Genomic DNA, 23,484 nt, shown 5'->3' on the forward strand with positions numbered 1-23,484 from the left:
CTTTCTGTCTTTAATTTGTCTTTGTTTTTTTCTTTTTTACTTTTTCTTCAACTCTTTTCTTTAACTTTCTTTTGTCCGTCTCATTTTCTCTGATTTTCTTTTTCTTTATTTTTCTTTCATTCTTTAATTGTTCTTTCTTTCTTTCTTTCTTTCTCTCTTGTATATTCTTTATTCATTATGTGCTATTTAGATTTAGATATATATGTTTGTTTTGTCTTTCTTTCTTTCATTAATTATTTCATTTTTCTGTCTTTTTATTACCTTTGTCTACCATTTATTTATTTATTTTTTCTGTCTTTTTTCTTTGGCGTTATTGCTTTTTTATTTCTTTGCTTTTTTATTTCTTCTTTTTTTCCCTCTTTTTTTTAATCAATGATTTATTATGTCTTAGCTAGAAATTCGTTTTTTACTGTCATTCTTTATATCATTTTTCTCTTTTTTGTTTGTTTTTATTTCTTTTTTTTTCATTTTTGCTTACTTTCTCTCAGGTTTTCTTTCTTTTTTTTCCCTTTCTTTCCCTGTCATTCTTTATATCATTTTTCTCTTTTTTGTTTGTTTTTATTTCATTTTTTTTCATTTTTGCTTACTTTCTCTCAGGTTTTCTTTCTTTTTTTTCTTTCTTTCCCTGTCATTCTTTATATCATTGTTCTCTTTTTTGTTTGTTTTTATTTCATTTTTTTTCATTTTTGCTTACTTTCTCTCAGATTTTCTTTCTTTTATTTCTTTCTTTCCATCGCTGCATACTCTGTTATTTCTACGGAGACACATCATTCCTTTTAGAAACAGCAAGTGGGAGGAAGTAATAAATAAGCTCTGCTTCTTTCAACTCCTTTTCGGACATGTCATATTGTCCACGTGTAATTGACACGTGGTGTTTGGAGACCAAGTCAGCATCACTCCCTCAACTTGAAATGCTGCTTTTATACAAAGTACCAAAAGGGGGAGCCCAAAGGCAAATGCACCACATGGAAACAACCAACCAGTGTGTACATGTACAGTACATGTACAGTACATGGACGGCGTGGCGCAGTGGAAGAGTGGCCGTGCGCGACCCGAGGGTCCCTGGTTCAATCCCCACCTAGTACCAACCTCATCATGTCCATTGTGTCCTGAGCAAGACACTTCACCCTTGCTCCTGATGGGTGCTGGTTAGCGCCTTGCATGGCAGCTCTCTCCATCAGTGTGTGAATGTGTGTGTGAATGGGTAAATGTGGAAGTAGTGTCAAAGCGCTTTGAGTACCTTGAAGGTAGAAAAGCGCTATACAAGTACAACCCATTTATCATTTATTTACATGTATATATATATATATATATATATATAGAACTAATATTTCTTGTGTGAAAGGAGCACAATGACTCATTCAAGTGAGCGCCCACACCGTCCAAGTATAATTAGATAAGTCATGTACAAGTTAAAAGGGCTGAAGAACAATCTTTGAAAATAATCAATTTCCAGCTTACCAGTGCAAAAGATATCCATCCTTGGCCAGGTCTTCTTGGTGGGTTCCTACACCACCCGTGCACCTCCAGCCATGGCTCGTTGGCCTTTTCCATGGTCGTGTTTGACATGGTTGGGCTTCAAAGAGATTGTGACGGTACATCTCTGCCATTGCCATGGCAACCCTGCATCACCACATTTCATGTGAAACTAAATGTTGCGTAGATACGTCATGTACATGCAGTGCAGTACGATTCATAGCATAAAGAACGCTGAGAACGACACTGTCCGACACCATTTATCGAAAATGCATCATTTATCACAATATCATTTAATTAGGTGTTGTATGATTTAAGTGTTTTTTTTGTTTTTTGTTTAACTAAATATGCTATATCCAACTCGCATGTGTTCAACACAGAAAGTGAACAAACTGCCGGTAATTGCGGAGAGGATAGAATTCAATCAGCTCTGCTTCGTCCTACTCCTTTTCGGACATGTCGACTTGCGCAACATACTCTCATGTAACGTAACTCAATAACAGCCATTTACGAGCTAGTATATTTGAAAAACTAAATAAATGTGCACTATTGTGTGCTTAGCTGTCGTGTAGCTGCTAGCTCCGACTATAGCCTAGCATTTTTACCTTTTGTAAATGACTAAACTAAAATAGTTTATTGGAGGGCATTTAGATGTTAACTGGCGTTGCAGGTCTGCTTGTATCGGCACTTTTAGACGCAAGCCGATATCATTCGATACTTTTTGCTTGTATCAGACCGATATATGATATCACGGCTCGGACAAACATCATATAAATATCCAAATGTAATGATAGACATATACATAATATTTGACTTAAAACAAAAATGTTATCTGTTATGAATCTTTGGGGACCACACGATTTGATTCTCAATTCAAAATCAGTACTTTTTTTTTTAAATAACATTGGATGCCAGTTCTCTGATTATTTACATTCCAGCAACAGCTCTGATAAATGTCTATATTACTTCAAAGAAAACTGGTTTTATTGAATAATTTTTATTGAATACATTTTTATTCAAATAATTCAATTTAATTGAATAATTTAATTAATTGAATAATTTAATTTAATTGAATAATTGTTATTACTTAAAAAGAAAACTGGTTTTATTTATTAAAATTCTACCCAAACATTTAATAAAGTCAAATACAAATAATGCAACAAGAGAAGTATCCAACATTTATTTTTTCTAAAGTCAATGTATATAGCAGATATAAATCATCTACATCAGAGGTATCAAAGTCGTTTTCACTGAGGGCCACATCGCAGTTATGTTTGGCCCCAGAGGGCCGCATCTAACAGTGAATAATTATTACACAATTTTTTTAATGCATTTTATTAGTAGATTTTTTTTAAACTAAAATGTAAAAAAAAAAATATGGTAAGTTGCAATAATGTCACCTCAAAATGTAGTGTATAACACTATAAATGGAAAAATAGTACTGCTGTTTTATGGTAAAAAAAAAAAAGCAGCTCAGTTGCCAAAATTTTACTGTACAATGTACAGTTTTTTTTTACTGTAAAAAAAACCCAAAATGTTTTTAATGCATTTTATTAGTAGATTTTTTTTAAACTAAAACGTAAAAAAAATATGGTAAGTTGCAATAATTTCACCTCAAAATGTAGTGTATATTACTGTAAATGGAAAAATAGTACTGCTGTTTTATGGTAAAAAAAAAAAAAAAAAAAAAAAAAAAGGCAGCTCAGTTGCCAAAATTTTACTGTAAAATTTACAGGTTTTTTTTACTGTAAAAAAAACTAAATGTTTGTAATGCATTTAATTAGTAGTTGTTGTTTTTTACTAAAATGTAAAAAAAAATATGGTAAGTTGCAATAATTTCACCTCAAAATGTAGTGTATAATACTATAAATGGAAAAATAGTACTGCTGTTTTATGGTTAAAAAAAAAAAAAAGGCAGCTCAGTTGCCAAAATTTTACTGTAAAATTTAAAGGTTTTTTTTACTGTAAAAAAAACAAAATGTTTTTAATGCATTTAATTAGTAGTTGTTGTTTTTTACTACAATGTAAAAAAAAATGGTAAGTTGCAATAATTTCACCTCAAAATGTAGTGTATAATACTGTAAATGGAAAAATAGTACTGCTGTTTTATGGTAAAAAAAAAAAAAAAAAAAAGGCAGCTCAGTTGCCAAAATTTTACTGTAAAATTTACAGGTTTTTTTAATGTAAAAAAACAAAATGTTTTTAATGCATTTTATTAGTAGATTTTTTTTAAACTAAAATGTAAAAAAAAATATATGGTAAGTTGCAATAATTTCACCTCAAAATGTAGTGTATATTACTGTAAATGGAAAAATAGTACTGCTGTTTTATGGTAAAAAAAAAAAAAAAAGGCAGCTTAGTTGCCAAAATTTTACTGTAAAATTTAAAGGTTTTTTTTACTGTAAAAAAACCAAAATGTTTTTAATGCATTTAATTAGTAGTTGTTGTTTTTTACTACAATGTAAAAAAAAATGGTAAGTTGCAATAATTTCACCTCAAAATGTAGTGTATAATACTGTAAATGGAAAAATAGTACTGCTGTTTTATGGTAAAAAAAGAAAAAAAAAGGCAGCTCAGTTGCCAAAATTTTACTGTAAAATTTACAGGTTTTTTTAATGTAAAAAAACAAAATGTTTTTAATGCATTTTATTAGTAGATTTTTTTTAAACTAAAATGTAAAAAAAATATATGGTAAGTTGCAATAATTTCACCTCAAAATGTAGTGTATATTACTGTAAATGGAAAAATAGTACTGCTGTTTTATGGTAAAAAAAAAAAAAAAAAGGCAGCTTAGTTGCCAAAATTTTACTGTAAAATTTACAGGGTTTTTTTTCCATAAATAAAAACAAAATGTTTTTAATGCATTTTATTAGTAGATTTTTTTAAACTAAAATGTAAAAAAAAAATATGGTAAGTTGCAATAATTTCACCTCAAAATGTAGTGTATATTACTGTAAATGGAATAATAGTACTGCTGTTTTATGGTTAAAAAAAAAAAAGGTAGCTCAGTTGCCAAAATTTTACTGTAAAATGTACAGGTTTTTTTACTGTAAAAAAAACTAAATGTTTTTAATGCATTTTATTAGTAGATTTTTTTTAAACTAAAATGTAAAAAAAATATGGTATGTTGCAATAATTTCACCTCAAAATGTAGTGTATAATACTATAAATGGAAAAATAGTACTGCTGTTTTATGGTTAAAAAAAAAAAGAAAAAAAAAAAGGCAGCTCAGTTGCCAAAATTTTACTGTAAAATTTACAGTTTTTTTGACTGTAAAAAAAAATTTATTTAATGCATTTTATTATTAGATTTTTTTTTAAACTAAAATGTAAAACAAATATATGGTAAGTTGCAATAATTTCACCTCAAAATGTAGTGTATAATACTATAAATGGAAAAATAGTACTGCTGTTTTATGGTTAAAAAAAAAAAGGTAGCTCAGTTGCCAAAATTTTACTGTAAAATTTACAGGTTTTTTTTACTGTAAAAAAAACTAAATGTTTTCAATGCATTTTATTAGTAGATTTTTTTAAATCTAAAATGTAAAAAAAATATGGTAAGTTGCAATAATTTCACCTCAAAATGTAGTGTATAATACTGTTAATGGAAAAATAGTACTGCTGTTTTATGGTAAAAAAAAAAAAAGGCAGCTCAGTTGCCAAAATTTTACTGTAAAATTTAAATTGTTTTTTTTACTGTAAATAAAAAAAACTGAAATTTTACAGTGAAATTTTGGCACTTAAGCTGCCAGTTTATTTGTATTTTTTTTTACCGCAAATCAACAACTGTAGATATTTCGGTGTATTACTGTAAATGCCAAAACGGCACCACAGTTTATTACAGTAAAAAAAAGTACCGTATTTTTCATTTTGAGAAAAATGCTGTAAAAACCACAGTAAATTTCACAATTTTACCATGAAATCTATTGCTACTTTTACATTGCACAATTTGATGGATAACTAGCTTTGAAATCATTATTATTAGTATTAATTTCTATTTAAAAAAATGGGTTGAATGTTTGATAATATATTTTTGCATAATTAGACAATATTTAAGTTAACATAATTTGCCATTACATGGAGTAAATTTTTTTTTTCTCCCAAAATCGAAAGCAAGAATACATTTAGTAAGAAAGGTTACAGTACTTTGTTGATACATATTATTTCCAGGCTTTCGAGGGCCAAATAAAATGAAGTGGCGGCTGAGCCTTAGATGAAATAAAATTAAAAAAAAAACTAAGTTCCGTTGTACTTGTGCAATGACAATAAACACCTACCTACGGTTGCGTTTTGGACCAGTTGTTCCTCCCAGGGAATTCAAGTCACAAGTCGCTCCCAAGCTCTTTACGACACTTAAAGCTGAGTTGAAAAACCACCAGAGACAGAATAGGTATTTTGGAATATATTTGCAAAGCTTTGCAGATATACATTCACAGAGACAGCATAGAACATTCGGATCGCCCCGCTAAGCTGGTCTGTCTCCCCGACCCAAAACCCTCTCCCCTCTTAAGTCGCAGGCAGTCATCTCTCTCTAGCCAAAACAAATGCTTATTATCGCTCTCTCTAACATTCCTCACTTCAAGGTTAAGCACACAGTTTTGCAGACAACCAAAAGACCACATTTGGAAGAAAAACACTAGCTGTTTTGTAATATGACAATGAAATCAAAAGAAGTAACATTTAAATTCGGACATATGTAAATATCTGCCTCCGACACTACCTATACCTATTATTAATCAATATAAACATTTAGAATCGTTACAAATAAGAATTGCAATGTTTTCCCAGTTATCATGTACCCAGACTTAGGTCCCTGCTATGTCTGTCCTCCATTATCTGTGGCGTATAACTCCTTCTTCAGGCGATGTTTGGCAGCCCAGATAAAAAAGACTTTGGCGAGGAACCCTGAACCGAGCCATTACCATGTTTCTGCCAGTCTTTGCACCCCCCCCCCCCCCCCCCCCCCCTGTTTTATTGGGCCTTTGCCTCCCTCCATCATTCCCTCTCCTCAGGCACTAACCCATGATTTCCCCTCCTCCTTGTCTTGCAGGGCACATCCGATCCTCAGTGCGTGGTGTGGGACTACAGCAACCCGTGAGTTATTCCCAGTTATTTCTCCCGCCTGCTCGGTCGATGCTTATCTGCTTTTTTTTTTGGTGCGGATGTCCGGTCAGATTTGTTTTATTAATGAACTGAGACCTGCTCTAACGATGTTCTCCGCGTTTCCTGTTAATTAAATGAGCCTAGGAGAGCAAACAGCGGGCTTCAGAAGTAGCTTTGCTCAGATTGCCTCAGTAGGCCGCTGTTTAATTTGTGGCTGCTCTCGATGGTTGATTGCAACACATCGCCTTTTCTGTGTGGATGATCTGAACCTTTTGTCTAAGTAGCTGCATCCACCATGTGAAAACCCGCACAATCAACCCTGCTCTTAGCTCGTTTATTCAAAATGTCAAGCATGCTGATGCCCACACTCTGCCTCTCATTTCTAGGAATGCCCTACATTTTCTCTGTATGCTGATGAACAACCGAAAAAAAAGCATTTCCGCCACACTATCTAGGCCAAAATTATTCAACCGGTGGCCTGGAAATGATGCCAGGTGCGTTCAGAACTTGCGAGACAAACATTTTTTCCAGCAAAAACTGGAACACATTGGAAGTTCCTGGTAATGGCATGTGAACCTTGCTCTAAAGTTGTGATTTACATAACTGCACTCATACTTGCCAACCCTCCCAAATTTTCCGGGAGACTCCCGAAATTCAGCGCCTCTCCCGAAAACCTCCCAGGACAAATATTCTCCCGAAAATCTCCTGATTTTCAGCCGGAGCTCCATGCGGACCTGAGTGAGGACAGCCTTTTTTCACGTCCGCTTTCCCACGATATAAACAGCGTGCCTGCCCAATCACGTTATTCCATATGCCCAGCTCATGGAGCCATCCTCGGGGAAGAGACGGGAGGACAACAGGGTGACAAGAACTAAATCATCCAGACTAGAGATAAATTGTATTATTATGTTTATTTTACCTAATTAAAAAAAAAAAGAGAAAACTAAATACATTTTTACTATATTTTGCTAAAAACATCAAAATTAATTGTATTTTTATTTGTATTTTTTCTGACTCCTTATTACATCCAGCCATAGAATTATACATTAAAATAAAAATATTTGAAATAATTAATTTATTTTTTTTTTATAATAATTCATTTAAAATGACCATAATTAATTATTAAAATAATTGCTTGTTTATCAACAACTTTAGCATTTTGTTCATTACATTTTGAAGCTCTCAGAAGCCAAGTTATGTTATATTCCTTAAGATTTATTTATGCAAGTTTGAAGTATCAATTATCTAAACACAGTTTTTGTTTGCATATTTTCAGGATATATATATATATATATATATATATATATATATATATATATATATATATATATATATATATATATATATATATATATATATATATGAAATACTTGACTTGGTGAGTTCTAGCTATAAATATACTCCTTCCCTCTTAACCATGCCCCCGACCACGCCCCCCCGACCACCCCCCCATCCCCACCTCCCGAAATCGGAGGTTTCAAGGTTGGCAAGTATGACTGCACTCCTTAGTTACTAGTGGTGTAAAAAAAAATAATAATAAATAAAAATTTAGATTAATTGCAGTTCCTATTTGTAACGATTGTTCGATTCTAAAAAAAAAAAAAATATATATATATATTTTTTTTTTTATTAAATTTTATTTTTTTTAACCTGTCCTGTCTCGCCACTCAGACAAATCATATAGTTGATGATCTCTATCTGCTGTACACATTTACTTTAGAAAAGAGAAGTGTTGATACTTCTCTTGTTGCCTTTTTTTGTATTGTTTGGGGAAGATTTTATTTAAAAAAAAACTAGTTTTCTTTTAAGTAATATAGAAATGTATCAGAGCTGTTTATCTATTTTATGGAGGTATGCAGTCCATCTTAGAATTAGCATCCAATGTTAATTAAAAAAAAAGTATAGATTTTGAGTTGAGAATCGTTTTTAATCGAGAATTGATTCCGAATCGAATCGTTACCCACAAGAATCGAATCAAATTGTGTGGTGCCCGAGGATTCATAGCCCTAGTTACACATTTGTTTACAATGTGATCTGTTTGTGTGCTCCAGATGCAGTCAGTCAGTTGTTTAGTTAACTTAGTTATGCTATAGTGGTGTTCCTCAAGGTTCCATCTTAGGTCCTCACTTTTTCATCATTTGTGCTGTTCAACTGGTGGCCCCTGAGTTCAGTTCAGTTAAAAAAACGTGTAACTATGACAAAGTAAGTGCTCCTGAACTGTAAACACATTGGCAGGTCCTTGCATTGATGTTTTAACCTTGCTAGCAAACATAGAACACAGGGGTCCTAACTTGTGATTTCCATAACCGAGGCGTCCCTCAAGGCACCCCTTTAAGTCCTCTCCTTTTTGGTAGTTACACATTTTTTTAATAATGTGATTCATGTAACTAAAGTGTCTCTTCAGATGCAATCAGTCAGTTGTTTAGTTAACTTCTTTAGTTATGCTATAGTGGTGTTCCTCAAGGTTCCATCTTAGGTCCTCTCTTTTTTCATCATTTGGGCTGTTCAACTGGTGGCCCCTGAGTTCCGTTTAGGTAAAAAAAAACTTGTAACTTCAAATCAAATGTCTATTGTAGAGGATGTTGGTTCTAGGAATATACAAAATAAGACTAAGTGTGAAGGGAGAAGTCTGGTCGTTAGTTTTCTGGAAAGGTTTCCATACCCGAGGCGTCCCTCAATGCACCCCTTTAAGTCCTCTCCTTTTTGGTAGTTACACATTTTTTCATAATGTGATTCATGTAACTAAAGTGTCTCTTCAGATGCAATCAGCAGTCTACTATAGAGGATGCTGGTTCTACCTAATATACAAAATAAGACTAATTGTGAAGGGAGACGTTCGGTCCTTGAGTTTCTGGAAACGTTCCCCCCCCAAACAATTTAGTTGCCCCCCAGTTTTGTTCAAAACTTGTCAGACAAACATTTTTGCAGCAAAATTCCTAAAAACACAAGATTTTTGCATTGACGTTTTAACCTTGCTAGCAAACATAGAACACTGGGGTCCTAACTTGTGATTTCCATACTCGAGGCGTCCCTCAAGGCACCTCTTTAAGTCCTCTCCTTTTTGGTAGTTACACATTTTTTACGTAAAGTGATTCTTGTAACTAAAGTGTCACTTCAGGTGCAGTCAGTAGTCATTTGTTCAACTTCTTTAGTTATGCTATAGTGGTGTTCCTCAAGGTTCCATCTTAGGTCCTCTCTTTTTCATCATTTGGGCTATTTAACTGGTGGCCCCTGAGTTCCGTTTAGTTAAAAAAAACTTGTAACTTCAAATCAAATGTCTATTGTAGAGGATGTTGGTTCTAGGAATATACAACATAAGACTAATTGTGAAGGTAGAAGTCCGGTCCTTAGCTTTCTGAAAATGTGGCCCCCCATACAATTCAGTTTCCCCCAAGTTTTGTTCAAAACTTGTCAGACAAACATTTTTGCAAAACAATTCCTAAAAACACAAGATCCTCTCATTGACGTTTTAACCTTGCTAGCAAACATAGAACACAGGGGTCCGAACTTGTGATTTCCATACCCGAGGCGTCCCTCAAGGCACCCCTTTAAGTCCTCTCCTTTTTGGTAGTTACACATTTTTTCATAATGTGATTCATGTAACTAAAGTGTCTCTTCAGATGCAATCAGTAGTCTACTATAGAGGATGCTGGTTCTACCTAATATACAAATTAAGACTAATTGTGAAGGGAGACGTTCGGTCCTTGAGCTTCTGGAAACGTGCCCCCCCCAAACAATTTAGTTGCCCCCCAGTTTTGTTCAAAACTTGTCAGACAAACATTTTTGCAGCAAAATTCCTAAAAACACAAGATTTTTGCATTGACGTTTTAACCTTTCTAGCAAACATAGAACACTGGGGTCCTAACTTGTGATTTCCATACTCGAGGCGTCCCTCAAGGCACCTCTTTAAGTCCTCTCCTTTTTGGTAGTTACACATTTTTTACGTAAAGTGATTCTTGTAACTAAAGTGTCACTTCAGGTGCAGTCAGTAGTCATTTGTTCAACTTCTTTAGTTATGCTATAGTGGTGTTCCTCAAGGTTCTATCTTAGGTCCTCTCTTTTTCATCAATTGTGCTGTTCAACCGGTGGCCCCAGAGTTCAGTTCAGTTAAAAAAAAAACTTGTAACTATGACCAAAATTAAATGTCTACTATAGAGGATGCTGGTTCTAGGGAATATACAAAATAAGACTAATTGTGAAGGGAGAAGTCCGGTCCTTAGCTTTCTAGAAATGTGCCCCCCCAAAAAACAATTTAGTTGCCCCCCAGTTTTGTTCAAAACTTGTCAGACAAACATTTTAGCAGCAAAATTCCTAAAAACACAAGATCCTTGCATTGATGTTTTTACCTTGCTAGCAAACATAGAACACTGGGTCCTAACTTGTGATTTCCATACCCGAGGCGTCCCTCAAGGCACCCCTTTAAGTCCTCTCCTTTTTGCTAGTTACACATTTTTTTCCTAAAGGGATTCTTGTAACTAAAGTGTCTCTTCAGATGCAGTCAGTAGTCATGTGTTCAACTTCTTTAGTCATGCTATAGTGGTGTTCCTCAAGGTTCCATCTTAGGTCCTCTCTCTTTCATCATTTGGGCTATTTAACTTGTGGCCCCTGAGTTCCGTTTAGTTAAAAAAAACTTGTAACTTCAAATCAAATGTCTATTGTAGAGGATGTTGGTTCTAGGAATATACAAAATAAGACTTAATTGTGAAGGTAGAAGTCTGGGCCTTAGCTTTCTGGAAATGTGCCCCCCCCCCCATACAATTCATTTGCCCCCAGGTTTTGTTCAAAACTTGGCAGACAAACATTTTTGCAAAAAAATTCCTAAAAACACAAGATCCTCTCATTGACGTTTTAACCTTGCTAGCAAACATAGAACACAGGGGTCCGAACTTGTGATTTCCATACCCGAGGTGTCCCTCAAGGCACCCCTTTAAGTCCTCTCCTTTTTGGTAGTTACACATTTTTTCCTAATGTGATTCATGTAACTAAAGTGTCTCTTCAGATGCAGTCGGTAGTCATGAGTTCAACTTCTTTAGTTATGCTATAGTGGTGTTCCTCAAGGTTCCATCTTAGGTCCTCTCTCTTTCATCATTTGGGCTGTTCAACTGGTGGCCCCTGAGTTCAGTTCAGTTAAAAAAAAACTTGTAACTATGACCAAAATTAAATGTCTTTTATAGAGGATGCTGGTTCTAGGGAATATACAAAATAAGACTAAATGTGAATAGAGAAGTTCGGTCCTTGGGTTTCTGGAAACGTGGCCCCCCAAACAATTCAGTTTCCCCCCAGTTTTGTTCAAAACTTGTCAGAAAAACATTTTTGCAGCCCTTTAAGTCCTCTCCTTTTTGGTAGTTACATGTTTTTTTCCGTAAAGTGATTCTTGTTTCTCTTCAGATGCAGTCAGTAGTCATGTGTTCAACTTCTTTAGTTATGCTAGGGTGGTGTTCCTCAAGGTTCCATCTTAGGTCCCCTCTTTTTTTAATCATTTGGGCTGTTTAACTGGTGGCCCCTGAGTTCCGTTTAGTTAAAAAAAACTTGTAACTTCAAATCAAATGTCTATTGTAGAGGATGTTGCTTCTAGGAATATACAAAATAAGACTAATTGTGAAAGGAGAAGTCCGGCCCTTAGCTTTATGGAAATGTGGCCCCCCATACAACTCAGTTGCCCCCCAGTTTTGTTCAAAACTTGTCAGACAAACATTTTTGCAGCAAAATTCCTAAAAACACAAGATCCTCTCATTGACGTTTTAACCTTGCTAGCAAACATTGAACACAGGGGTCCTAACTTGTAATTTCCATAACCGAGGCGTCCCTCAAGGCACCCCTTTAAGTCCTCTCCTTTTTGGTAGTTACACATTTTTTCCATAAAGTGATTCATGTAACTAAAGTGTCTCTTCAGATGCAGTCGGTAAACTTTCGTTCACCTTGTTTAATTATGCTATAGTGGTGTTCCTCAAGGTTCTATCTTAGGTCCTCTCTTTTTCATCATTTGGGCTGTTCAACTGGTGGCCCCTGAGTTCAGTTCAGTTAAAAAAAAATTGTAACTATGACCAAAATTAAATGTCTACTATAGAGGATGCTGGTCTAGGGAATATACAAAATAAGACTAATTGTGAAGGGAGACGTTCGGTCCTTGGGTTTCTGGAAATGTGGCCCCCCCAAACAATTCAGTTGCTCCCCAGTTTTGTTCAAAACTTGTCAGAAAAACATTTTTTCAGCCCTTTAAGTCCTCTCCTTTTTGGAAGTTACATGTTTTTTTCCGTAAAGTGATTCTTGTTTCTCTTCAGATGCAGTCAGTAGTCATGTGTTCAACTTCTTTAGTTATGCTTTTGTGGTGTTCCTCAAGGTTCTATCTTAGGTCCTCTCTTTTTCATCATTTGGGCTGTTCAACTGGTGGCCCCTGAGTTCCGTTTAGTTAAAAAAAACTTGTAACTTCAAATCAAATGTCTATTGTAGAGAGGATGTTGGTTCTAGGAATATACAAAATAAGACTAAGTGTAAAGGGAGAAGTCTGGTCGTTAGCTTTCTGGAAAGGTTTCCATACCCGAGGCGTCCCTCAAGGCACCCCTTTAAGTCCTCTCCTTTTCGGTAGTTACACATTTTTTCCTAAAGCGATTCATGTAACTAAAGTGTCTCTTCAGATGCAATCAGCAGTCTACTATAGAGGATGCTGGTTCTAGGGAATATACACAATAAGACTAATTGTGAAGGGAGAAGTCCGGTCCTTAGCTTTCTAGAAATGTGGCCCCCCCAAAAACAATTTAGTTGCCCCCAAGTTTTGTTCAAAACTTGTCAGAAAAACATTTTTGTAGCAAAATTCCTAAAAACACAAGATCCTTGCATTGACGTTTTAACCTTGCTAGCAAACATAGAACACAGGGGTCCTAACTTGTGATTTCCATAAGTGAGGTGTCCCTCAAGGCACCCTTTAAGTCCTCTCCTTTTTACTAGTTACACATTTTTTCCTAATGTGATTCATGTAACTAAAGTGTCTCTTCAGATGCAGTCGGTAGTCATGTGTTCAACTTCTTTAGTCATGCTATAGTGGTGTTCCTCAAGGTTCTATCTTAGGTCCTCTCTTTTTCATCGTTTGGGCTGTTCAACTGGTGGCCCCTGAGTTCCGTTTAGTTAAAAAAAACTTGTAACTTCAAATCAAATATCTATTGTAGAGGATTTTTGTTCTAGGAATGTACAAAATAAGACTAAGTGTGAAGGGAGAAGTCTGGTCGTTAGCTTTCTGGAACCGTGGCCCCCCAAACAATTCAGTTTCCCCCAAGTTTTGTTCAAAACTTGTCAGACAAACATTTTAGCAGCAAAATTCCTAAAAACACAAGATCCTTGCATTGACGTTTTAACCTTGCTAGCAAACATAGAATACTGCGGTCCAAACTTGTGATTTCCATAACCGGGGCGTCCCTCAAGGCACCCCTTTAAGTCCTCTCCTTTGTACTAGTTACACATTTTTTCCATAAAGTGATTCATGTAACTAAAGTGTCTCTTCAGATGCAGTCGGTAAACTTTCGTTCAACTTGTTTAATTATGCTATAGTGGTGTTCCTCAAGGTTCTGTCTTAGGTCCTCTCTTTTTCATCATTTGTGCTGTTCAACGTGTGGCCCCTGAGTTCAGTTCAGTTAAAAAAAAACTTGTAACTATGACCAAAATTAAATGTCTACTATAGAGAATGCTGGTTCTAGGTAATATACACAATAAGACTAATTGTGAAGGGAGACGTTCGGTCCTTGGGTTTCTGGAAACGTGGCCCCCCCCAAACAATTCAGTTGCTGCCCAGTTTTGTTCAAAACTTGTCAGTCAAACATTTTTGCAGCAAAATTCCTAAAAACACAAGATCCTTGCATTGACGTTTTAACCTTGCTAGCATTAGAACACTGGGGTCCTAACTTGTGATTTCCATACCCGAGGCGTCCCTCAAAGCACCCCTTTAAGTCCTCTCCTTTTTGGTAGTTACACATTTTTTCCATAAAGTTATTCATGTAACTAAAGTGTCTCTTCAGATGCAGTCAATAGACTTCCGTTCAACTTCTTTAGTCATGCTATAGTGGTGTTCCTCAAGGTTCTATCTTAGGTCCTCTCTTTTTCATCATTTGGGCTGTTCAACTGGTGGCCCCTGAGTTCAGTTCAGTTAAAAAAAAACTTGTGACTATGACCAAAATTAAATGTCTACTATAGAGGATGCTGGTTCTAGGGAATATACAAAATAAGACTAAATGTGAATAGAGAAGTTCGGTCCTTGGGTTTCTCGAAACGTGGCCCCCCCAAACAATTTAGTTGCCCCCCAGTTTTGTTCAAAACTTGTCAGTCAAACAATTTTGCAGCAAAATTCCTAAAAACACAAGATTCTTGCATTGACGTTTTAACCTTGCTAGCAAACATAGAACACAGGGGTCCTAACTTGTGATTTCCATACCCGAGGCGTCCCTCAAGGCACCCCTTTAAGTCCTCTCCTTTTTGGCCGTTACACATTTTTTGGGTAATGTGATTCATGTAACTAAAGTGTCTCTTCAGATGCAATCAGTCAGTTGTTTAGTTAACTTCTTTAGTCATGCTGTAGTGATGTTCCTCAAGGTTCCATCTTAGGTCCTCTCTTTTTTTAATCATTTGGGCTGTTCAACTGGTGGCCCCTGAGTTCTGTTTAGGTAAAAAAAAAACTTGTAACTTCAAATCAAATGTCTATTGTAGAAGATGTTGGTTCTAGGAATATACAAAATAAGACTAAGTGTGAAGGGAGAAGTTTGGTCGTTAGCTTTCTGGAAAGGTTTCCATACCCGAGGCGTCCCTCAAGGCACCCCTTTAAGTCCTCTCCTTTTCGGTAGTTACACATTTTTTCCTAAAGCGATTCATGTAACTAAAGTGTCTCTTCAGATGCAATCAGCAGTCTACTATAGAGGATGCTGGTTCTAGGGAATATACACAATAAGACTAATTGTGAAGGGAGAAGTCCGGTCCTTAGCTTTCTAGAAATGTGGCCCCCCCAAAAACAATTTAGTTGCCCCCAAGTTTTGTTCAAAACTTGTCAGACAAACATTTTAGCAGCAAAATTCCTAAAAACACAAGATCCTTGCATTGACGTTTTAACCTTGCTAGCAAACATAGAACACAGGGGTCCTAACTTGTGATTTCCATACCCGAGGCGTCCCTCAAGGCACCCCTTTAAGTCCTCTCCTTTTTGCTAGTTACACATTTTTTTCCTAAAGGGATTCTTGTAACTAAAGTGTCTCTTCAGATGCAGTCAGTAGTCATGTGTTCAACTTCTTTAGTCATGCTATAGTGGTGTTCCTCAAGGTTCCATCTTAAGTCCTCTCTTTTCATCATTTGGGCTATTTAACTTGTGGCCCCTGAGTTCCGTTTAGTTAAAAAAAAACTTGTAACTTCAAATCAAACGTCTATTGTAGAGGATGTTGGTTCTAGGAATATACAAAATAAGACTAATTGTGAAGGTAGAAGTCCGGGCCTTAGCTTTCTGGAAATGTGGCCCCCCATACAATTCAGTTGCCCCCAAGTTTTGTTCAAAACTTGTCAGAAAAACATTTTTGCAGCCCTTTAAGTCCTCTTCTTTTTGGTAGTTACATGTTTTTTTCCGTAAAGTGATTCTTGTTTCTCTTCAGATGCAGTCAGTAGTCATGTGTTCAACTTCTTTAGTCATGCTATAGTGGTGTTCCTCAAGGTTCCATCTTAAGTCCTCTCTTTTCATCATTTGGGCTATTTAACTTGTGGCCCCTCAGTTCCGTTTAGTTAAAAAAAACTTGTAACTTCAAATCAAATGTCTATTGTAGAGGATGTTGGTTCTAGGAATATACAAAATAAGACTAATTGTGAAGGTAGAAGTCCGGGCCTTAGCTTTCTTGAAATGTGGCCCCCCCATACAATTCAGTAGCCCCCAAGTTTTGTTCAAAACTTGTCAGAAAAACATTTTTGCAGCCCTTTAAGTCCTCTTCTTTTTGGTAGTTACATGTTTTTTTTTTCCGTAAAGTGATTCTTGTTTCTCTTCAGATGCAGTCAGTAGTCATGTGTTCAACTTCTTTAGTCATGCTATAGTGGTGTTCCTCAAGGTTCCATCTTAGGTCCTTTCTTTTTTAATCATTTGGGCTGTTCAACTAGTGGCCCCTGAGTTCCGTTTAGTTAAAAAAAAACTTGTAACTTCAAATCAAATGTCTATTGTAGTGGATGTTGGTTCTAGGAATATGCAAAATAAGACTAATTGTGAATGGAGAAGTTCGGTCCTTGAGTTTCTGGAAACGTGGCCCCCCCAAACAATTTAGTTGCCTCCCAGTTTTGTTCAAAACTTGTCAGACAAACAATTTTGCAGCAAAATTCCTAAAAACACAAGATTCTTGCATTGACGTTTTAACCTTGCTAGCAAACATAGAACACTGGGGTCTGAACTTGTGATTTCCATACCCGAGGCGTCCCTCAAGGGACCTCTTTAAGTCCTCTCCTTTTTGCTAGTTACACTTTTTTTCCATAAAGTGATTCATGTAACTAAAGTGTCTCTTCAGATGCAGTGGGTAGACTTTTATTCAACTTCTTTAGTTATGCTATAGTGGTGTTCCTCAAGGTTCCATCTTAGGTCCTCTCTTTTTCATCATTTGGGCTGTTCAACTGGTGGCCCCTGAGTTCCGTTTAGTTAAAAAAAAACTTGTAACTATGACCAAAATTAAATGTCTATTATAGAGGATGCTGGTTCTAGGGAATATACAAAATAAGACTAAATGTGAATAGAGAAGTTCGGTCCTTGGGTTTCTGGAAACGTGGCCCCCCAAACAATTCAGTTGCTCCCCAGTTTTGTTCAAAACTTGTCAGAAAAACATTTTTGCAGCCCTTTAAGTCCTCTCCTTTTTGGTAGTTACATGTTTTTTCCGTAAAGTGATTCTTGTTTCTCTTCAGATGCAGTCAGTAGTCATGAGTTCAACTTCTTTAGTCATGCTATAGTGGTGTTCCTCAAGGTTCCATCTTAGGTCCTCTCTTTTTCATCGTTTGGGCTGTTCAACTAAATTCACCCAGTCAGTAGTCACGTGTCCAACTTGAGTCCTTTGGAAAACGTGGCCCCCCCAAACAGTTCCAATGAACATCCCTGCAGTTTTCCGCGTTGTTTGGTTTGAAATCCGCCGGCTGTTGAAATATTCAAACTCCTCAGTGGGTTCTGACCTTTTCAATATTTGATCAAACGTTGCCCCGCTTGTTTTGAGCCCGGCTGTCCATTTGCTGACAGCAGGACCCGGTAATCGGATCACAAAGACCTCCGCAAGGTGACACGTACACCCCCGGTCACGTCACGAAGGCTCCAACAAGACGTTTGCTTTCTGACATTTCCGCATCGGCTACGTTTCGGTCAGAATCGGCGCCGGCGAGCTTCATTATTTCTCTCGCCACGGATCATTCTTTGATGGATCTGGTTCGCCGACGCCATGAGCTCGGAGTCAAACAGAAGACGATGGAGTGTAAAGGTGTCGTTATGTCCGTCCCCCACGTGACTACGCTCAAACAAGAGCTGTGTGGCGAGCGTCTAAACGTGTTTGCATGGACTGAGCGGGCCGAGGGAATCTGTTTGCAGAAAGCCGTGCACACACACACACACACACATTGTGAGCACTGCAGAAGCAGTGTTGAGTACATACAAAATGACTTTATTACAATGGTTAACATTTAAAAACACAATATTGACATTATATGTTGCAGACTCCAGTCCAAGGTGTCCAAACATTTCGACTTGGGGCTAAAATAATGATGTTCGAGCATGTAATGTAACATTATATTAGTGTTGTCCCGATACTGATATTTTTGTAACAGGTACCGATACTTTTTTATAAATAAAGAGGACCACAAAAATTGCATTATTGGCTTTATTTTAAAGGGGAACATTATCACCAGACCTATGTAAGCATCAATATATACCTTGATGTTGCAGAAAAAAGACCATATATTTTTTTAACCGATTTCCGAACTCTAAATGGGTGAATTTTGGCGAATTAAACGCCTTTCTATTATTCGCTCACAACGTGACGTCACATCGGGAAGCAATCCGCCATTTTCTCACTTTCGTCGGTGTGTTGTCGGAGGTTGTAACAACACGAACAGGGACGGATTCAAGTTGCACCAGTGGCCCAAAGATGCGAAAGTGGCAAGAAATTGGACGAAATTTGTTCAAAATACGAGGGTGTGGGGAAAGCCGACGAAATGGTCAGTCGTTTGTTCCGCACACTTTACCGACGAAAGCTATGCTACGACAGAGATGGCAAGAATGTGTGGATATCCTGCGACACTCAAAGCAGATGCATTTCCAACGATAAAGTCAAAGAAATCTGCCGCCAGACCCCCATTGAATCTGCCGGAGTGTGTGAGCAATTCAGAGACAAAGGACCTCGGTAGCACGGCAAGCAATGGCGGCAGTTTGTTCCCGCAGACGAGCGAGCTAAACCCCCTGGATGTCTTGGCTCACACCGTCAAGAGAAGAATATCGACCCTAGCTTCCCTGGCCTGCTGACATGAGGGTATGTCTACAGAATATATTAATTGATGAAAATTGGGCTGTCTGCACTCTCAAAGTGCATGTTGTTGCCAAATGTATTTCATATGCTGTAAACCTAGTTCATAGTTGTTAGTGTCCTTTAATGCCAAACAAACACATACCAATCGTTGGTTAGAAGGCGATCGCCGAATTTGTCCTCGCTTTCTCCCGTGTCGCTGGCTGTCGTGTCGTTTTCGTCGGTTTCGCTTGCATACGGTTCAAACGCTTCAGTTTCTTCTTCAATTTCGTTTTCGCTACCTGCCTCCACACTACAACCATCCGTTTCAATACATGTGTAATCTGTTGAATCGCTTAAGCCGCTGAAATCCGAGTCTGAATCCGAGCTAATGTCGCTAAAGCTTGCTGTTCTTTCCGCCATGTTTGTTTGTGTTGGCATCACTGTGTGACGTCACAGGAAAATGGACGGGTGGTTATAACGATGGTTAAAATCAGGCACTTTGAAGCTTTTTTTAGGGATATTGCGTGATGGGTAAAATTTTGAAAAAAACTTCGAAAAATAAAATAAGCCACTGGGAACTGATTTTTAATTGTTTTAACCCTTCTGAAATTGTGATAATGTTCCCCTTTAACAAAAAACCTTAGAGTGCATTAAACATATGTTTATTATTGCAAGTTTGTCCTTAAATAAAATAGTGAACATACTAGACAACTTGTCTTTTAGTAGAAAGTAAACAAACAAAGGCTCCTAATTAGTCTGCTGACATATGCAGTAACATATTGTGTCATTTATACACCTATTATATTGTCAACATTATAAAGAACAAGCTGTAAAAAATGATTATTAATCTACTTGTTTATTTACTGTTAATATCTGCTTATTTTCTCTTTTAACATGTTCTATCTACACTTCTGTTAAAATGTAATAATCACTTATTCTTCTTTTGTTTGGATATTTTAGTTTTGGATGATACCACCAATTTGGGTATCGATCCGATGCCAAGTAGTTCCAGGATTATACATTGGTCATATTCAAAGTCCGCATGTGTCCAGGGCTTTTTTTCCCTGAGTTTATAAATGTATTGTACATTTAAAAAAAACAAAAAAATATTTTGTGATGCTAAAAAATATCGACGTAATCATAGTAGATACGCTCCTTTAGTTGGTATCATTACAGTGGATCCACTCATGGCAATTGTTTACATTGTGACGCCGGTGAGCTATGGAGTGAAGCATGTTTAGTTATTCCTCGTCCTGCAGTGATAATGATACTTGTGAGAAACGTACTTTATTCGTCGCCATGGAGACGAGGATTTGTGATTTAGAAGTAGCTAAAGCACTGTGTTATAACTTCACCTTTATCTTTAGTTTTTAGGCCAAAATGCGTCCGTTCTCCATTTTCTGTCTACACACTGTGTCTGCTTGTAAGTACTCTGTGTTTCCGCGCTGCCGAACATGCTCCTCTGCTCGTAAAACCAGCAATGACACGACGTGACGGCAACCGGTACTTTTTTGAGGCGGTATAGTACCGAATATGATTCATTAGTATCGCGGTACGATACTAGTACCGGTATACCGTACAACCCTAATATATATATATATATATATATATATAGCATATACATATATAGGTGTACATATTATTATTATATAATCAATAATATAAATGAATATTAAAGAGTATGTGAAAGTTCTACTTGTTTATTTCCGTGTAATCAATCATAAATATATGTGGAAGGACGGCAATTGTGTCATTTGATCAATAAAGAGTTCCACATAAACACACAGTACTTATAAGGGTATCCACGTGCGATATTGCTATCGGTCCGATATCGGCGGAAAAATAAGTATCGGCCTAAACAAGTGTTTATTTGTGCAGATCTGGACAGCCAGTGAACATCTGAATGTCTTCCAATAAACACACATGGTTGTCTTTTCTTCTGTTTTAGTCGAGTCATTTACAAAAGTAAACATGCTGGACTATAAGTTACTTTTACAAAAGTAAACATGCTGGACTATAGGCTACTCTGCGCTCGCAGCTACACAACAGCTAAGCACACAAGCGAGACATATGTAGTAATCAGTGAACAATATTAAACGGCACATTTGTCAATATAATCAAGTATCAGATGATTACAGTTCCATAATACTTACAAAGTCTCATATTAGAAAGGACGCAGTAACAAACGTGTTTGCATCATCCAACTTGCTGCGTCACGCGCTTAATTTACTGAAGGATCCTGTTTTTCATACTTTCTCTTGATCAAGCCTCTTTTAACATTCCACACTACAATATGATACTCCTTTACTCTACTATTCTCCTTGATGATGAACTTGTCACGTTTCATGTGTCAGGTAAACCGCGGCCAATGGGGCCATATGAGTCAGCTTCCTACTATACTCGCTACCGTCGTGTCTTGTTTGATATCGGTATTGGCCAATACTCAAGAAGTCTTTTAACTTCTTATGAGAAGACATCTTTAATCTCCTTATTAATGAACTTGTCACGTTTCATGTGTCGGGTAAACTGAGGCCAAAAGGGCCATATGAATCCACTCCCTACTGTACTCGCTGACGTTGTGTTTTGTTTGATATCGGTATTGTCCAATACTCAAGAAGTCTTTGAACTTCTTTAAGAAGACATCTTTAATCTCCTCAATGATGAATTTGTCACGTTTCATGTGTCAGGTAAACCGCGGCCAAAGGGGCCATATGAGTCAGCTTTCTTCTGTACTCGCTGACGTCGTGTCTTGTTTGATATCAGCATTGGCCAATACTCAAAAAGTATTTTATCTTCTTTGAGAAGACATCTTTAATCTCCTTGATGATGAACTTGTCACGTTTCATGTGTCCGGTAAACCGCGGCCAATGGGGCCATACAAATCCGCTCCCTACTGTACTCGCTGACGTCGTGTCTTGTTTGATATCGGCATTGGCCAATACCCAAGAAGTCTTTGAACTTCTTTAAGAAGACATCTTTAATCTCCTCAATGATGAATTTGTCACGTTTCATGTGTCAGGTAAACCGCGGCCAAAGGGGCCATATGAGTCAGCTTTCTTCTGTACTCGCTGACGTCGTGTCTTGTTTGATATCAGCATTGGCCAATACTCAAAAAGTATTTTATCTTCTTTGAGAAGACATCTTTAATCTCCTTGATGATGAACTTGTCACGTTTCATGTGTCCGGTAAACCGCGGCCAATGGGGCCATACAAATCCGCTCCCTACTGTACTCGCTGACGTCGTGTCTTGTTTGATATCGGCATTGGCCAATACCCAAGAAGTCTTTTAACTTCTTTAAGAAGACATCTTTAATCTCCTTGATGATGAACTTGTCACGTTTCATGTGTCGGGTAAACTGCGCCCAAAGGGTCCATATGAATCCGCTTCCTACTGTACTCGCTGACGTCGTGTCTTGTTTGATATCGGTATTGGCCAATACTCAAGGCGTCTTTTAACTTCTTTAAGAAGACATCTTTAATCTCCTTGATGATGAACTTGTCACGTTTCATGTGTCAGGTAAACCGAGGACAAAGGGGCCATATGAATCCGCTCCCTACTGTACTCGCTGACGTCGTGTCTTGTTTGGTATCGGTGTTGTCCAATACTCAAGGCGTCTTTTGACTTCTTTAAGAAGACATCTTTAATCTCATTGATGAGGAACTTGTCACGTTTCATGTGTCAGGTAAACCGAGCCTAAAGGGGCCATATGAATCCGCCTCCTACTGTACTCGCTGACGTCGTGTCTTGTTTGATATCGGTATTGTCCAATACTCATGAAGTCTTTTAACTTCTTATCAGAAGACATCTTTAATATACTCGATGATTAACTTGTCACGTTTCATGTGTCAGGTAAACTGCGGCCAATGGGGCCTTATGAATCCGCTTCCTACTGTACTCGCTGACGTCGTGTCTTGTTTGATTTTGGTGTTGTCCAATACTCAAGGCGTCTTTGAACTTCTTATCAGAAGACATCTTTAATCTCCTTGATGATGAACTTGTCACGTTTCATGTGTCAGGTAAACTGCGGCCAATGGGGCCATATGAATCAGCTTCCTACTGTACTCGCTGACATCGTGTCTTGTTTGATATCGGTATTGGCCAATGCTCAAGGCGTCTTTTAACTTATTTGAAAATACATTTTTATTCTACTCGATGATGAACTTGTCACGTTTCATGTGTCAGGTAAACTGCGGCCAATGGGGCCATATGAATCCGTTTCCTACTGTACTCGCTGACGTCGCGTCTTGTTTGATATCGGTGTTGTCCAATACACAAGGCGTCTTTGAACTTCTTATCAGAAGACATCTTTAATCTCCTTGATGATGAACTTGTCACGTTTCATGTGTCAGGTAAACCGAGGACAAAGGGGCCATACGAATCCGCTCCCTACTGTACTCGCTGACGTCGTGTCTTGTTTGGTATCGGTATT

General features: G+C 37.0%; 1 protein-coding gene across 11 annotated transcripts in view; it reads left to right on the forward strand.

The window, feature by feature from the left end:
• Nucleotides 1-23,484, forward strand: part of adgrb2 (adhesion G protein-coupled receptor B2) — a 771,897-nt gene that overhangs the window by 453,487 nt on the left and 294,926 nt on the right. For all 11 annotated transcript variants that reach the window (XM_061982439.1, XM_061982435.1, XM_061982437.2 and 8 more), the window contains one exon: nucleotides 6,526-6,569. In XM_061982439.1, coding sequence (XP_061838423.1) covers nucleotides 6,526-6,569 — 44 coding nt within the window. The remainder of the gene's footprint in view (nucleotides 1-6,525; nucleotides 6,570-23,484) is intronic.

Source organism: Nerophis lumbriciformis, linkage group LG21, assembly GCF_033978685.3.
Source record: "Nerophis lumbriciformis linkage group LG21, RoL_Nlum_v2.1, whole genome shotgun sequence".
Lineage (NCBI taxonomy): Eukaryota > Metazoa > Chordata > Actinopteri > Syngnathiformes > Syngnathidae > Nerophis > Nerophis lumbriciformis.